Source organism: Phaethon lepturus, unplaced genomic scaffold (genome assembly GCF_000687285.1).
Source record: "Phaethon lepturus isolate BGI_N335 unplaced genomic scaffold, ASM68728v1 scaffold4979, whole genome shotgun sequence".
Taxonomy (NCBI): domain Eukaryota; kingdom Metazoa; phylum Chordata; class Aves; order Phaethontiformes; family Phaethontidae; genus Phaethon; species Phaethon lepturus.
In genome coordinates, this window is record NW_010565376.1 from 35,494 (window position 1) to 53,333 (window position 17,840).

Here is a 17,840-nt window from a genome sequence, read left to right on the forward strand (position 1 = left end):
GGAGCTCCTTAACACAGGAGGAACCAGTTCTCTTCAATACCTGTCTGCCCAACCACATGTCTCAGCTGCTCTCAGTCCCTCAGGATCCCTGGGGCAAACTACACCACCTTCTTTTGTTTCCTATAAATTGCTTTTTGGAGCTGCAGAGATGACTCCTTTCAAATATACATGACTCAACCTCTAGATTTTTATGTCAACTCAATCCTTTTATTGATTTTTCTGCGGCAAGACTGGAATAGTGTGAGCGTTTGGTCAGGTTTTTCCATTAGCTGCAAAGAATGTACGAGTCCCTAGACCCAGGAAAGTCACCTTACAGATACCAATTGTGTAACACAAACTTTTCTTTTTGAAGGATCTCTGAGCTGTAGTCTTCTGTATGTATCCGAGCATTGCTGGAAGTGTTTTAAGCTTCAATTATCCGTCAGGCAACAAACTAATTTGCCTGGTAATCAGTTCCAAAAGCAGCCAGCACTTCTATTTCCACTTTCAGCCTTAGCAAAATTGAAAAACACAGCATCTGTCATTTACGGGTTTCTTACACAGTCATCTAGATATAGGCAGAATAAACAAAGGAATCTTTTGAGGTTACTTCAGGTTGTGAAGTGCACAAGAAATAAGGAAACATGGAGAAGAATATAAAACTTGGAGCTAATTGCATTTCAAGAGCGACATGGAGGCTGCTAATTCAGCTTTATCTTTTGGCAGAACAGAGGCTTATAATAAGCACTGGAGTTATACAAGATTTTATTTGGTTTTTCATTTGCTCTTTTACTTTACACAAGTCCCTGTTGTGCACAAGTTTGGTTTTCCTTTTTCTTTTGAAAGTGGCGTGATTAGAATTCTCTTTACCAACTAAAACAAAAGCTTTGATAGATTTTAGTGGAAGTTATGTAAGTTTTTCTGAAAACATTATCATTTTTCTAAGGTAAAGTAAGGAAAGACTAGAACAATGACTGGTTTCATAAATTAATGTTAAAGTAGGTTGAACCTACAGGTATGCACCTTAGAGGAATTAACTGAAGAAATAATTGAAATTTTATCATTTAAATTTGAAGACTATTGAAGGATTAATGTGACTCTCCAGGAAAGTGTGATGTCCTTTTTCAACCTACTTTTAAAGCTAACTGTATGATTGTTAGCCTAACTTAATGCCCGGAAAGATACTGGAACAAATAGCTTTCTTATAAAATATCCAGAGGATGATGAGTAGCAGGGATTTCTGGGGGGGAATCTATCTCACACGAACCACTTTGTCTGTGGGAGAGTAACAAGGATGCACAGCACAGGTCTGTAGTCCTTGTGGGCATCAGTTGTGTAACAGGAACTCTCTTGTCTTTTTGAAGGATCTCTAGTCCAGGGAGAAATTAGCAGTAGTTCAGTGTCAAACCAAAAAGGTATATTAACTGTAAGGCTTAAAATGGTTCTGTCCAGATTCTGTTAAAATTCACCATTTTTATTAACTATTCCAGCAATAGACTGCTAGGTATGTTTATTGAGGTTTTCCAATCTGAGAAGTGCTGTTGGCACTGCAGAGGTCAGAATCCAGAATGGTGCTTGAAAACTGAAAGGAAAAACCCTAAAATTCACGAAGGGCAGGGACATTCAACCACTGTTATTTGTGGGGAAAAGAATTTAATTTTTTTTCCCCCAAATGATGTAAACTGACATGGGCTATATAGTAAGTGTGAAAGAGCTTTTCCATTCTATAAAGCAGTGATGAGGCTTGTGCTGGATCACTGTGGTGAGGCTTAGATACTATACTTGAAGAAAGATGTGGACCAGTTGAAAGAGAATCAGGAGAGAACCATAAAAAATATTTAGAAATCTAGAAAACACAAGGGAACAGGAAACATTGAAAGGACTGAGTTTATACAGTCTAAAGAAGGTAAGATTAAGGCATGACAGGTGTTAGGAATCGTAAAATGCTGATGCAGAAAAGAAATATTCTAGTGAGGTAGTAGCAATCTTGAATTTGAGAGAGGAAAATTTAGGCCAGGTGCTAGGAAAAGGTTTTGAATAATAAGAATAGAGAAGTACTGAAACATGACTTACGGGGCTTGTGGAATCTCCATTACTAAAGGTTTTTAAAAACAGATGAGAAAAACTGTGAGAAATAGCTAAACTAGAACTGATCCTGCCTCTAGGTAATAGGATGGACTAGCTGGATGGTCCCTCCTGGCTCTTATTTTCTATTACCTTTCTTTTTTTAATCATCAAGTGTACATCCCAAGGCTCCAATTACATGTGTTTTCACACTTTCCCCTTGTGTTTAGCTTTTAGGAGGAAGCAATCACTTTCCCATGTTAATGGCTAGACTTTCTACTAGTGTTACCAAGGCATCCTCAGAAGAATCCAGATACCAGGGTCATATGCGAGGCAAGCATCAGTTTTCGTAGATGATTGTTAAAAATTGGAGCACCATTACCAGGATTAACATTACTGAATAGTGTTTAGTCATTCCATTGTATTCAGGTAAAACCCTCATTTAGAAAGGTGTTCTGGCTTTCATATTCTTTTAATTAATTAGATGATTTGCAGCATAATCTAAAATTTTTGGAGCCTCTGAGCCACAAGAGGGAAGAAGTAGTTCTAACATCTGGGTTTCCCCATTTTGATCCCCAGTGGGGTCAGTAACAGTCAGTTTTATTATTTATTATGCATTATTCATTATGCCATCTCTTTTTATGACTCTGAAGTGATTTGTATGCTGTTGTAGAAGGTAGAGCCCTATTGTCTATCAATGTACACATTGCTTGGATTTCTCATTTTATTTGCAAAAATAATAAAAATTCTGCCTCATGGTTCTTGGTCAAAACGTTCTATTATCCTCTTCTGGAACATGATCTTGTATGAAGAAAAAGCATACCAAGCACCGCTATTCTATTATTATTTAAATTATTCCTCTATATTATTGTTTTTGAATATTTATTAGTTTTTTGATAACCTCTTTCATTATTCATAAAGGGTAGCCACGCAGTTTGATGGAAAAAGCAGTACAATGAAACCTTATTTTGCATAGCTGGCATCTTTCATACAAACTGTTCTCCTGTGGGTTTTTTTTAAACAAAGGCCTGCAAGATGCTGGGAACTTCTGTTGTGTTTCTTGCAACATCCCCTCCCTGTTGGTTTCAGTGGGAGGGGAAGGCATCCAGCACCTTGCCACCCTATACGCTCTAGCATGGTTAGGGATGAAATAATAAATATCCCCCAAGAGCGATGGAAATGAAGAGGCAAAGGTCATGAAAGAAAGATGTCTTTTCACATAAGATATGAAAAACGTATGAAGAATTACTGACGGAGAGAGAAAGAGAATGAAAGGTTGTTTTAGGTGATTTATGGGATTTTTCTTTTGAAGCCCAGAGGACTCCAAGGAAATAAGGGCAATTGCTGTACTGACTGCAGTATCTGTGTGTATGTCAAGTGTCTGACAGGAGTCAGCATCAAATACTTCACAGGAAGGCATAAAACCCCACAGTAAGCAGATTGGGGAAGGATTATTTTCGTGCACTAGGTCTCATCCTCATCTCTAATATGTATAGGTTTGCTTAAACCCTGAGGTATAAAGTTTAGTGTCTATTCTAAAAAGTTTCTCATCACTACAGGTATGCGTTGCTCTTAGTGTTCTTGTTATCAATATACCTACAAAGTACTCTTTAGACATACTGGTAGATACTTGGTCTCAACAGCATTTTGCATCAGTGATCTCTTAGTCTGATAATACAGCTTTAGTGTAGATGGATGCTTCTGTTTATTGCTTTTGAATTTGGCATGTTCTATGTTCATTGACTATCCCCTTTCTCTTGTTTTATATTTTTGACTCAGGGCTCGCTCTCCTCAACTTGCATTACTATGACAACTACTAAATCTTAGAATATCTTTTGACTGCCTTGTTTTTATTAAATCCTCCACTTCATCTCTGGAAGACTGTGTAGTGAATTTGGCATTTTAATGTATCTGACTTCTTGTTTAATTGCACCAGCCTCTTGTGTGATACAAGTCCTTCGCCAAGACAGCCTGCTTAAAATCTGAAATACAAAATGGGCCTCGGGAAAGGTCAATTTTTGTGTTAATAACTTTTGTAGATCAGTGTGAAGCTTGCTTGACTCTGAAGAGCCTGGATTTTAAAAAACATGGTAGTCCAGTGTAGGATTATTGACCAATTTCTTTTTGTTTCCAGCTGAGCTGCCAGGATCGTCTGCAATCAAGCTCTCCTCCTTGCATGATCTTCCAGCTCAGCTGCAAGAATTGTACCAGCAGGGCTTCATCTTGGCTGCTGTCCACCCTTTCGTGCAACCAACTGATGAAAAAGAGAAAACTCCCCAGGAACAAATCTTCAGGGCTGTGCTTATCAAGAAAACAGAAAGGTAAAGCACTTCCAGTGAACTGGGATAAAAATAGACAATGTGATTTCCTGCTACCTACATCAGGAAATTATAGCAGAGTTTACTGTGCAAGGCTTGATTATTTTTTTTTTGTGGGCTTGAATAGGCTTAACATGTTCTTCATGTTTACAATTCATCTGCAGTTTGGCAGATGACTCGGAGAATAACAAGTTGAAATATGCTCTGTATTTTGGGATGTGTTGTCATGAGAGGCAAACAAACAAGCCCGATGCCTGACAATTTGTGAGGATGGTCCTGTTGGTACCCTTTAAGAATTTATTAGATTAAATTAAGACAGAAGAAATGTTTTCTTAGAAAAGGCATATTTTGTGTTTAGATGGTTACAGTTAATGCAGTTAATTTGAGGATGGCAGTACTAATGCATACTTCTGATGTTTATGTGTAGACTTTAGACTCTTCTTTCCTCTAAACAATGCAAGTTCTTTTAATTTTTCAATCAGTGCAAACTCCTTAAATAAAAAGATGACTGTCCTGCTTTGTTCAGTCTCTTAAAATGTATTGAGTATTTTACATAATCAAAGTCTGAAGATGAATAAACAAACAGCAATACTGTTCTTTTATGTTTTAATCTGATTTTGTAAAAAATCAATAGAATGTGCTGCTAAATAACCCAGAAGAAAATTAAAATGTGAATATTTATAAACATATCTTCAGGATTTTTAGTTAATGATTTAAAACATAATTTAATGTTATCTGACCACCCACAACTCTGCAGCTACCTATGTTGTTGCAGCCATTTTGTACAGTTTTCCTACATTAGTTACATTCCCCAGTCCACCCCTTCTTAACAGTGACCTATGCGGAAGGCTGGGGGGTAATTAAACTCCATTTGCCAATTCTAGTCCCTCTCTTCATGCTGATGCTTGAAGGAAGGGATGTAACTGTTTTAGACACCTCTTAAAACTAAAGTAAAACCACCATTCAATTTGCTACATCCTGGTAATCAGTTGGTAGCAATTACGAACAGGGTCAAACTTCAGTCTGTGACCTAGGAAAAAATTTTGCATTTTATTAACAAATATATGTAGGCATATATATTTATGTAGGCAATATATATTAGGTGTTGCAGGCAATTTTAGCTTCTAAAATAACTCTCAATTTACCTTAACTTGCTTTTAGTGTTATTAATACAGAACTTCATGCTGGCTTGCCTGATATTATTGTTTAAAGGGTTTCCAGTTTTATGGTCAAAACATAAAATGTTTGGCTGAACAGTGGACTTCTTGAGTAATATTGGGCTGAGCTTGCCTGGTTTTGGAGCCTTGCTTTCCCTGCCTACAAAATATCCTGTGGCAAATAATGAAAGTATTTACATGCATGAGTTTGCAATGTTAAGTAAGCACTTCAGCACTTCTGCTGGATTGGGGTCCAAGGGTTCAACATCTTCCAGGACTGAGCTGTGAAGACACATCAGGGAAGAGCAACATCCTTCTCGGCAGAGCAATAAGGTCTTCAAGCCAGAGCACTCAGTGTGTCACTGCTGTCTCGTACTGTATCCAATAGTTTACATCTGTGCGGAATGATTATGAAAGAGTACAAAATCCTAATTTCCTACTCACTCACTTGGGTGCCAGTGTTTTACACACTTTAGACAGCTGTAAATGACTGTATAAAATTGAAGACAGTAGAGAGTCTTGAACCAATTATATTTCCTTTTACATTCACACTCCATTTCTTTACATTCCCTTATCTGTCATTTCTGACTGCCTAGGGAAGCAGAAGAGACTTGGTGCAGCAGGAGAAAACAGTCAAATACCAGGAAGGGAAACGACATCAGTTTGGTGTTTCACGTAGTTTAAATGTTCCCGGGTTTGGCTGAGAGTATGGGAGAAGCTGCTTCCATAGCGTGTAGGTGCAACGAATGTTTGCATTGCTAAGCACAATGAAGAGAGATGGGTGTTGTACAGATTTCAGATTACTCTGGCCTGCATAGAGATCAGCTGTATTTGAACTGTGAGTTTATCCCATTCCACTAATACCTGGGGAGAAAAAATATGCTAAAGTAGGGAAAAAAAAAAAAAAGAGACATACTGTTAATTGTTTTAATTAACCTTTCTCATTACACTGCTGATGAAGAATAAATTATACTTTTTTGACTGAGGACTACTGGGTCTCTGGCATCCATAGACTGTCTCTGTAGGAAACAGTTGAACTCTTGGGTAGAAGTTAAAGTCTGCTTAGGATATTTTTTGATCAGATGAGCATTTATTTCTGTTGTAAGATTTTAGGAGTGTAAATAGTCCAGCTACAGTTGTGGGATCACTAGTAACATCATTTCTGCTCTGAAGTACAAAGTGGTCCCCTGCCATTTTCTGTAACAGTGGTGCCGGACATTCATGGGGAGCCAAGGAGTCATAAAAAGCTCTGTACCTTGGTGCAGGGCCCACGCTCAGGCTTCCCGGGCACTTTCTGCAAAACACCTGAGGCTGTAGCTCCTTTGTCACCGCAGGTGTTTCTCCACAGATGGCTCCAACTCTATACATTTCATCTGTCAGTTGTCTGGCAGATACCAGGTGCGGTTTTTCACCATGCTGTTTTTGTTGCCTGGATGGAACAGAAATGAAATTGTTGTATTAGTGCCTTTTTGGTACAGTAATGCAGTAATACACAGTCAGTTCTGTGTATACAGAGACAGAACTGAACACATGAGTTAGTTTTTAATCAGTGTTGCACCTTTATATGTCAGTTTTATGTTTTAAAATTAATTATGTTGACTCACATTTTGAGGGCTTAGTTTTATAGCACTGCCTCTCCAAAGGTAGGAAGAGGCTATACTAGCTGCAGCGGATGATGTGTGTCAGGAGCTACATGCTGCTGCTATTGCTGAGATTTGCAGTGCCTTAATTTGTTCAAGAAATGAAATGGAAAAGGTAGTGCTTAGACATGGGATGCACTAGAACTCGTGCATAGGAAAAAGTACCTATTCGTGTTATTCCTCCTGTTTTGCCATTGTCCTGGAGTTCTAAAATACTCAGTGTGAATTTGCAATGTCGTTGTATGTTTGAGGTAACTTTTAAAGTCACTACGATAGTTTTGTGTCTAATCTGTACTGGTATCTCTGTGGCTTCATTCATCTTAGCTGTCTAATAATTTTTGGTTAATAAGGAAGTAGGGGTAATTCCTGCTCTAGGATGTTTGAGGAAACACATTCCTAAATATGGAAGCTGTAAACGTTGAAAAGCAAGGCTTGTCCCTTGGAAATGTTAGGGAGAATATGCAAGTAACAAACAGATTTATTATTTTAAAATCAACAATACAGTTGTTTACACTGCAAAAAGTGTCATGTTCAATTAACCTAAATGAATTAAGTATAGGAGTGTTTAATACTTTAGAGGCACTGGGCCTGAAGGTAGCCTACCACGTAGCTGAAGGACTCTGCCATTGCTCTCATTAAATTTAATAGAATAATTTAAAATATTTCTGTAGCACCTAATTGCATTGTGCACACTAATCAGTTGATTGGAAGTGGTTTGGAAGTCGAATAGAATAGAGTTGGATAGAGGAATAACAACTTCAGTGCTCCTGTGAATACTTTCTCTAAATTTCAATGGACTTCTTAATTAAAAAGCAATTGACTGTTTTACTGTCTGTGCTGAGTTCTGGGATACTTGGGTTTCTCAGAGAAGGCACCTCATAAAAAATATGCAAAGAAAAATCTTCAAGCCCAGGTTTTTACAGTTGGGTTTTTTTAATGAATGTAGGGAAGGCTCCAGGTGTGAGGTATAGCCCCTGGCTTGCCGGCTCGCATTGATTCACACTTGAGAAAAGTTGATTCACACTGATTTACACTTGAAGACAAGAATCTCAGGGAAAAGGACATATGGTGGTACCCTGGAAAGCGCAAACGTGTGACAGCATATCTCTCCTGATGCAAGGAACAGGGGAAGGTCCGTGCATTTGGGAGGTTCTGACTAACCAAGATAAGGAGAGTAGCACGTATGTCACTTATGCTGCCCTGAGGAACAGAGATTGTTAGTTCTTTGTGTGTGTAATAACCTTTCTCTCTGCCCTTTTATTTCCATACTCGCTAGTTTTTAATATAACAATCTTTGTTTAGGTGTCTTGTGCGCGTTACTATTTCAGACAGGTTGTGGCTGTTGCAGATAACCTGTTCCCTGCAAAGAAATTGCAAAGTCAGCCCCTGAACAAAATTGTAACAAAACCATAGCACAAAGCTGCTTTATTTTATTCCCAGCTCCCTGTAATGTGACACTCCTGGTATCTGGTATCTTAAAGTTTGAAAATTCAATGTCAATTAAAATGTTTTAATCTCCCTTTCTAAATACTGTGCACTAGAAAGCAAGCTCCATTCTCTTCCACTAGGAAGGATGCATGGTCCAGGCTCATAAACTGCTTACAATAGTTTTGACATGTTTGCAGGTGCTCTGTTTCACCACAGTAGAGTGAAGCAGAAGAGGGATATAAATTGAATTTCAGAGAGGTCTTTCTCTCCATTGTTCCATATATATTTTAGGACATACCCTTCTACAGGTTTTGCTTCCAATCAATAAAGCAATCAGCAGGGAAACATTGCTGTGCGGAAGTAGACTAAGCAGTATAACTTAAGGATAAATTTTTTAGGGTAGATTTCTATGTTTACCTCAAACAACTTTGCAGCTGTTTTCCTTTTCTGTAAAATAATGAGGTGTCAGGTGTTCCAGTGATTCACTTGATGAGATGATTCTGATACTATTTCTATAATTTCCCTATATCCATTAATCCTGATGAAATGCAAACTTTCATCAGTTGGCCAAAAATAATTCTGTTTATCTGCAAAGGAATTTGACAGGCTGAGTTCAAAAGTTCAATAGTAAAACAGGATCTTTACAGTTTCTTTTTTTTTTTTTTTTTTTTGCTGGTATGCAACATTAATTCCAAAGGATTTCAATTAATGGTGTCTTCTGAAATACAGCTAATTTTTTGTGTCCTCTGTGTCATGTAAAGTCTGGATTTACCGAAAATGTAGAAAAATGATTTCTAGAAAGTCTGGGCTTATAGAAAATGGAAAATAGCATGATGTAAATACAAAAGATTGAAATGGCTTAAACAAGACAGTAGTCGTTGTGTTGTTTCTTTGATGCTATGTTTGCATTTCCAGTTGTCAGTGCCCACTTTGTATTTGCTCAGTTATGTTGACTGAAGGGGAAATCCTGATTTCTCACACCTGAAAGACCAACTCTTTCACTCTGTCTATTTCCAGTCATACTAAACTCCCCTTTTAATAGTAGTGAACAGCCCTTCCCATAAAAGAAAAGAAAACTGTATTATAGCAAGGAACTGATGAAGTATGAAAAGACGTAATTATATGGGGAAGAAGCAGCAGACCCTGGAAGCGTTCTGCTTTGTGAAGCCTTGATTTGGTACTTTGGCATTTGGATTTGCACATTTGCCTTCTGAAGGCAAAGGAAAATGTTTCTAAAAACAGACAATTCATCAAATTTCCGATTCTTCGCTGTTCGAGACACCTTCTAGCCCCAAAACCCCTTTCTTCTCTTCAAGCTTTTTTGGTAGGCAGTTGAAACAGGGAGTTCTTGCTCTGACTTTGTGTAGAATTCAGTAGATAGAGCCATGAGCCATGGCTAGTACCTCTGACTGGCAAGCCTGAGTTTCTGTGGATATTTAATTTTCCATGTGAAAAATTTTCATGCCACATTTGACCTTCAGTGGCACATCCCTGTATAAAACATGCATAGTGGTCTGGAGCTTTCTTGGAGTGCTGCATCCCCTGCTCCAGTGTCATTTGCAAACTTGACAAGAGCACACCTTGTCCCCTCCTCCGTGTCATCGATGAAGATGTTAAACGTGACAGGTCCCAGGTTGTAGACTCCTGGGTGCAGACTCCACTAGTCACTGGCCTCCAGACAGGGTGTCACCATTAACTATGGAACTGGTTTTTACTCACCTGGTTTTCCAGACTGTAGTGCCCTAACTGGCATACAAGCATAGTGCGGGAACCAGCGCCAAACCTCTTTCTAAAACTGCCATCAATGACAGCCACTTCCCCTCCCTCCACTCATCCACAAATCCTCTCATTTTAACATCAGAGGCAATCAGGTTAGTCAAGTATGATTTACCCTTGGTATGTCTACGTTGACTATTTCCAACCTTCTTGCCCTTCATGGGCCCTGAAATGTGCTATGAAAGATCTCTGCAGAAATACAAGAACTTCAGTTGAAGGCGTTTCATAGTGATAGTCTGACAGAAAATATCAGTGATCTCATCCAGTGCTGCTGTGCTTGCTTGAGTTGGTGAAAGTAGATACTTTGCATTGGTACAATATATTTTTAATTTAAATGTAAATGCATGTGTATGTGTATCTGTTTGGTTTTCATGTAGCATTTAGACTTGAAGATGGCAAATGTCTGACTTGGAGCCTAATGCTCATGAAGACAAACACGTTTTGTGTGCAAATGCAGTGTGGGGTGTTGCTCTCAGCAGGCTCATTTCAGCTTGCTGAAAAAAAAAAATATTTATTCCGTACTCAACAGATACCTTCCTTTAGCTCAAGGGACAATGGCTTGAGCTTTTAAACCTTGTTATTTGTTTCAAGTTCAAAGAAATACATTATTTCCTCACAGCAACTTTTAACGTTGACCCAAAATGAATGTTCTTTCATCTGTGTTCTCAAAATTATAAACACTCCACATTAAAGATGCCTATGTATCCATACATGCCTGGACTTTTCTCAAGAAATGCTATATGCTGCCATTAGAAAAAAAAATTATAAATTTTACTAACAAATAATATATATTCCCGTGATAAAGTCTCATATATAGGAAAATTCCTAGTAAAGAAAATGTTTAGGTAATAAAGTTAAAACAGTGTCACGTGGATTAGACTTGAGGTTGTTATGATACAAAATATCTGCTTTTATTTTTATTAAAAAATGGTGTGTTTGTTGGGTGGGCAGCATATAAACTATAGGTTTTTGATTGCTGCTGCCTTGGTTTTCAGATACTCTAGTTTTTCTAGATTTTATCCTGGAATTATACAGACAGCAACTGCTCATACTAACCACCTTGATGTGGTTTTATTTTTTGGTAATGTAGATCAGTTTGTTATAAATGTACAGTTATATTTTGAACTGTAGAGCTATTCCTATGTAGTGGAAAATCTCAAAACTGCACATACATTCCTAGCATCATCTTAATCAAATAGTCATTTTAGAGTGTCTGCACAGCTTACAAGTGTGCTGAATCCATGGCATGGAGAACTTCAGGAAGATTAGGACCAAATGTTGGCTCCCTCATTTCCATCTTGTATCTGAAAAGGATTGGAAATCCAGTTTGTAGCAGACAGCAAGTTGTCAGCTTTAATACTTACTGTGTAAGTTACTGGTACTCTACAGCTGGTTATGGTTTATCTACCGTGAAATGGTGCTTAACTGCAAACAGCTGTGCAGGAAATGACAGCCTACTGAAACAACCATCATAAAATATTTTTGGCCAGTGAACTTCCAATTCGAAGTGAAAATCTTATTTATTCTATGTATTTTCTTCTTCTTTAGTGGCACTAGAGGTCCTATTTAGGATTTGAGACGCCACTCTTTTTAAGTCTCTGGTCCTCAGCCTTTTCTGTATCAGTAACACTTGAGGGTACCCACTACCCCTGGCCCTGATGGGCCTGCAAGCGCCGTCCCTTTGCACAGCACCAGGTAGACTGAAATTCCCTCTCAGCTCTTTGCCACCCCATGGTTAAGGTTGTCCATGGTGGTCACAGTGACAGAAAAATCCTTCTTTGGGAAAATCAATAAAAGTAAACAAACAATGAGATACGTAACAAAGGAAGAAAAACAAATGAAAGCCCAGGGTGTATAAGACGCAGTAAAATTTTCTGTCAGTCTCCATGATTAACCAGGCGTTATCCTCTCCTGGGACTGTGGGCAGGAGGCTGCCCTTCCCCACTGCAGCCACTGTGCTGGCATTCTCTGCATTGTCCCTTCCTTTCCCTCTCAGCTATCACAAAATGCATTATAGTGAGTAGAATCATAGAATCATTAAGGTCAGAAAAGACTGCCAAGATCATCAAGTCCAGCTGCTAACCTAGCGCTGCCAAGTCCACCACTAAACCATGTCCCTAAGCGCCACATTTACATGTTTTTTGAACAGCTCCAGTGATGGTGACTCCCCGCCTTCCCTGGGCAGCCTGTTTCAATGCTTGACCACTCTTTCAGTAAAGAAATTTTTCCTAATATCCAATCTAAATCTCCCCTTGCCCAACTTGAGGCCATTTCCTCTCATCTTATCACTAGTTACTTGGGAGAAGAGACCAACACCCACCTCACCACAACCCCCTTTCAGGTAGTTGTAGAGAGCGATAAGGTCTCCCCTCAGCCTTCTCTTCTCCAGACTAAACAACCCCAGTTCCCTCAGCCGCTCCTCATAAGACTTGTGCTCCAGACCCCTCACCAGCTTCGTTGCCCTTCTCTGGACTCAGCAACTCAGTGTCCTTCTTGTAGTGAGGGGCCCAACACTGTACAGGGCATTGTAATGAGTTGGAGTGTACCAGCTTCTCTGGTTCGTCTTAGCTTCCAAAAGTAGTACAGATTAGTGTATCCAGGTGTGCTGCTCTCAGGCCTGGGCCATTTTTAATTAACCCAGGGATTTTTTTTATTAGAGGAACAAAGGTAATAAAAAAAACCCTTGAAAGTTTGCAAACAATGAAGGGAGGAAGATTCAGTTTTCCAGCCTTAGAGGAGGAAAAGAAGAGGAAGAAATTGCGGACTGTACATCCAGAAGAAAAAGAAGATCTTTCAAACTGTTGGGGCTTACACATTTTTTTGGCTAAAATGATCACCGCATTTCTCTTTCTCCTGAGAAATATTTTGTGATGGGAAAGTGGAAATTAACTTTACATAAAACCATTGCTTTCTTTTTAAAGTATTTTATACATTGGACTCCCAGTAACTTCCTGTGCTATAGAACTGGTAAGAGACTCCAGAGTATGGATTATTGGGTTATTTCTCAAATGATTGATATCAGTCCTTCTTCAGAAGAGAACAGTTGAATGCAAGTGTAGGGACAAGACTAAAGTCAGGAGACCTGAGCTCTGCTTTTGACTTTTCCTCTGACTTCTGTAATCTTGATAGATGTGTGTATTTTGGGGGTCCTACTTTATGGTCTCTAATGAAAGTGACCCTAAACGTAGTCCTATTAAATTAATAAAACCAAAACTATAATAATTTCTGTTCAGTATAGAATTTACCTGTACCTATATTTAGCTACTTCTCTGTGGCTCTACTAATAATATTCAGAGTTTAATGAGAGACTTCTATGATATTTATGAAATACTTTGTGATTCATATATGAAATGCATTGTTTATTGTACACAGGCTGGCAATAATTTCTTGCCCACCTGGCTTTGCTCAGAAAATTATTTTTGCAGTCTGTGAAATCCACAACTCTTTATTATTTTCATGTGAAAAGCTATGGCTTTTGTTTTGTTTGTTTGTTTTTGACAGAATGTCAGGCTCTCAGATTTTTCCTAAAAAGATGAAAACTACCAGTATGGACAAAGACTTGCCTTTAGCATATATAGACATACTTTACTTGAAAGCATGGAAAAATACTTTTTGGTAATATAGAGTACTTCTGTTGGAAGATTTTAACTGAAGATTTTATGGCCTTTGGTAGCATCTGTTACATGTGTTCTGTAAAGTAATGTTCCTAACAGAGTGCAATGGTATTTGATGCAATTTCTTTCATGGGTCCTAGTGCAGAGGTAGCCCTCAGACTCTTAGAGGAAGAATTCCACTGACTCGTGTTTGGCTTAAATATTTACAAGGAGCAAGTGTATTTCAGAGTAAGTGCTTGTTAAAGGAGGAAAACTAAACAGGTCATTTTAAGCAGTTGCAGTAAGAATCACTATATTTTTATGGATATAATCTGTTTCTCAGAGAACTTGTACTTCTTTCAAAGGACTTGGAAGCAGGTCCTCCAGAAACTGCACAAAATCGGGATTCCAGGGAGCTGTTGAGGGGGAGGAAAGAAATTCCGACTTCCTCATACCTGTGTATAAGCCTTGCCAATATAGGTTGTTTTTACAGATAGCCAGTGGGTTTAAACGTGAAAATACAGTCTTTCTCATTTGTTTGGGGCAATTAGAATAGTAAGGTTTTATGTTTGCTACAGCAAGTATTTACAGCAATTCCGCAGTTTGCATGGAGACCTGATCACTATGTAAGAAACAGGTTTGGCAAAAGAGTGGGCACAGAAGTAGCATGGCACATACTTAATTTCTGGGATTTGATATCTTAACTTTGAACTTGAGCCATGTTATTTCAAAGTCTCTAGGCTGGGAGTATTGGCTTCCTCAGATGGGCTGGAAGAGGGGCTGTGATGAGTGCGGTGGGTTGTCCCAGCAAGGGAAATGGTGGAGACGTTAGGTCCTCATGTTTGTGGAGGTTTGGTGTTGTCCCCCTCAAAATGGGATTGGTTCTCTAAAAAGGGCTTGGTTCCTTGCTGCCTGGTCCTGGTAACCAACTTCTGGTTTGTAACTATAAAACAACCAAAGGACTGGAGAATTGCGTTTGCTCCGTTTGATGCTGCGTTGCAGTATCAAGTGGCAGTTTTGATGGTTTATTGCTTGCTGAAGCATTAGGGAGCCCTAGCTCATACTTACTTCATGCTTATTTCTATCTGGAATATGGCTAAATAACACCAGGGCTACATTTCCAGTTAGTCATATGCAGATTTTAGAAAAAAAATGTAGGTACAGTAGTAAGTACTCTATCAGAGAGACTTTAAGTTTATTTTTAAGTTCTTGAATTCATTGAGTTCATTCACGGCAGAAAATCTGCACAGAGTAGATTATCTTATTGAGGACTTCATCTAGAACAGCAAAAATGGTTGTCTGCAGTTCCTGTGTTGTCCCTCACCAAATGATTTTTTTTTTCTTGACAAAGTTGTTCTTTGCCGCTTAAATTAACTTCTGTATGCCTGTTACAAAGAGTAGTGGTGGAATGCTTTTAGTCCACAAATTATGGTTTCTGTAAGTCCTATAAAGATGTTTGGATAGTTTCCATGGACACTGATGTTTTGTTAAAATTTTTTGTCCAAATCAAGAACCGAATGGGACCACAAGTTATGAGAAGAACCTAGAAAGGAGGAGAAATAGGGAAAGGACTTCAGTGTTCCCAAACAACTCAGTCTGGTACCACCTGTCCCACATAAAAGTGAAATAAGAGGAATGAATTGAGAGTACAGCCTATGTGGAAGTGGGAGGATCAAGTACAGAATATAATGTCATTGTGATACTTCAGAACATTTCTGCAGTATTGCCTAGGAAACACACTGCCAGTTTGCAGTCAGCAGCCTACGCGTCTCATGGCTCCGAGTAACTGTTAGCATCTTGGGAAAACCCCTGGGACCATCTGTAGCTGTCTTACGTGTCACACAATCTCAGTCCTCAGAACAGGGTTTTTACATAGACATGCTTTTGCAAGCATGGCAAGCCCACAGAGCCCTTGTTTTGTTGTTTCTCTGCTTCCTCAGCACCTCTCAGTTCCAACTTGCACTTTTCTTCCTGTTCTGTAGGTACCGGTGCATCAATTGCTGACCAGGATTAGTTCTTTACTTCAAACTAGATCTTTTGATTCTCCATGTGAGATGTTAAGATAACTACTTTGTTACTAATCCCAAGAATTATAGGCTAGCTTTTATTTCTGTACATTCCTCCATGTGTTCTCCTAAAAAACTGAAAAAACAAATGATGCGCTAGGTTTCCGCTATCGATCAGGCGTATCAGTCTCCTTTCATGGGAGTCTGGAGGAGATGAAAATTGCCTTCAGAAGCACTGCTTTGCAGTGCACGCCTATGGACTGTTTGTCAAGATCCTTCAAGATAACTTCCAAACTTACCCTTGGCATATTTTGACTGATATCAAGTTACCACAGCACTGATTTGTTCAGCCAATGTATATGGCAGATGCCATATGCTTTGAATTACTTCAGGAGTTAGTGTCTTCTGAAAGAGACGGGATTTCAGACATAGCTTTACATCTCCTAACAACAAAGCATAAGGTAAGACTGAAGTATAGACTGCTTTGATTAGCCCCCGACTTTTAAATGTTGACTTAGAATGGTGGTAAATAAGAGAAGGGTTTAATTACTGTCTATGAAACACGCCCTACATCAGGCGGCAGAGCATCTGTTGGCCCACTGCATTGGAACCTGCTTTCTACATATTCTGAGTTACATCACCTGTGCATCTCCTTGGCGTTGGCCATAGGTGCCAGGCTGACAAAGTCTTTCTTGGACAGATAAAGAAATTTGGAAGTCCCTGAGGCATTCCACCATCCACAGTCGTTGGTGTGATTTCCTTCCCTAGCACGTAGGTGCAACGCTGTAGCTGCCACTTGTCAGAACTGTGTCGAGCTCATGGAGTGAATGTGTTGGAACCGAAGTTTTGTGTGAAGGTTAGCTCTCCATGAGAAATATTTATAAAAGGGATGCCTGGGTATCCAGTGTTAACAACAGAAACTGATTCTTTTTTTCTGTCTGCCTCTTTAGGTCTCCAAAAGGTGACATCCATAGTGAAGGATATGTCTTGGAGGTAGAGTGCTGCTCCTCTTTAAACCAACTTTCAGACAAAAAGGACATACCTGATTTTATTAAGAAAGTGAGTAAAAAAAAAGGGGGGGGGAGGGGCAAAACCCGAAACACAGTATCCTTTTATTTGCGGTATAATTACTGCAGTTCTGTCAGTCTGACAATAGGAATATGTGTACCTTTTGTGCAATTGAAATACTGCAGAATTGGTGTTTTGTAATTTTAAGTATCTGAAGGGCAATTATATTTATTGAAAGAAACAAGTTTGATCTTATTATTATGAGAAAATGGTTTGTAGTATCACAGGTGACCTCTCACAGATGACATCAACTAAGTTACCAATGTAGAAGACAGTCCTATAATGGACAACATTTTAAATTGAAACAATATATATAACTTCCATTTTAGTCTCAAAATATCCTATTGGATAGTACTGTAGCTAAAAGACCTATTAACTCCCGGAATCACCCAGAATATTTAAGTTTTAGTATCACATGATGTTAGCAGTTAGAGGTGGTACTGGCAACCTAAATCCCTTTGTTATCCAGAATAGCGTTGCTTTCCATAAACTTCTGTATATACTAGGGAATTTGAAGAGAACTCTGCAATTCTTTACTTGTTGCCTTCTTTTTAAAATTATTTTTGATGCTGTAATATTCTGCCAGATTGGAAATTAGCAGGTTATGTCCATTTTAGTGAAGACAGATACATTGTGCATGTTTCAAATTTTGCAGCATCTGTTGTGTCTTATTGCATGTTGTAAAAACTAGCATTAAATGCTGTATTTACGTAGCCACATGGTGTAAGAATAGGCATACAAAGTTTCAGCACAGGCTGTCTGAGCTTGATAGGGACTTAGCTTGACAGACTACACTCATGTTCACTCTTTC

General features: G+C 38.8%; 1 protein-coding gene across 1 annotated transcript in view; it reads left to right on the forward strand.

The window, feature by feature from the left end:
- Positions 1-17,840, forward strand: part of RFTN1 (raftlin, lipid raft linker 1) — an 86,538-nt gene that overhangs the window by 25,818 nt on the left and 42,880 nt on the right. The window contains exons 2-3 of the mRNA XM_010295157.1: positions 4,178-4,364; positions 16,912-17,020. Of these exons, the coding sequence (XP_010293459.1) occupies positions 4,178-4,364; positions 16,912-17,020 (296 nt within the window). The remainder of the gene's footprint in view (positions 1-4,177; positions 4,365-16,911; positions 17,021-17,840) is intronic.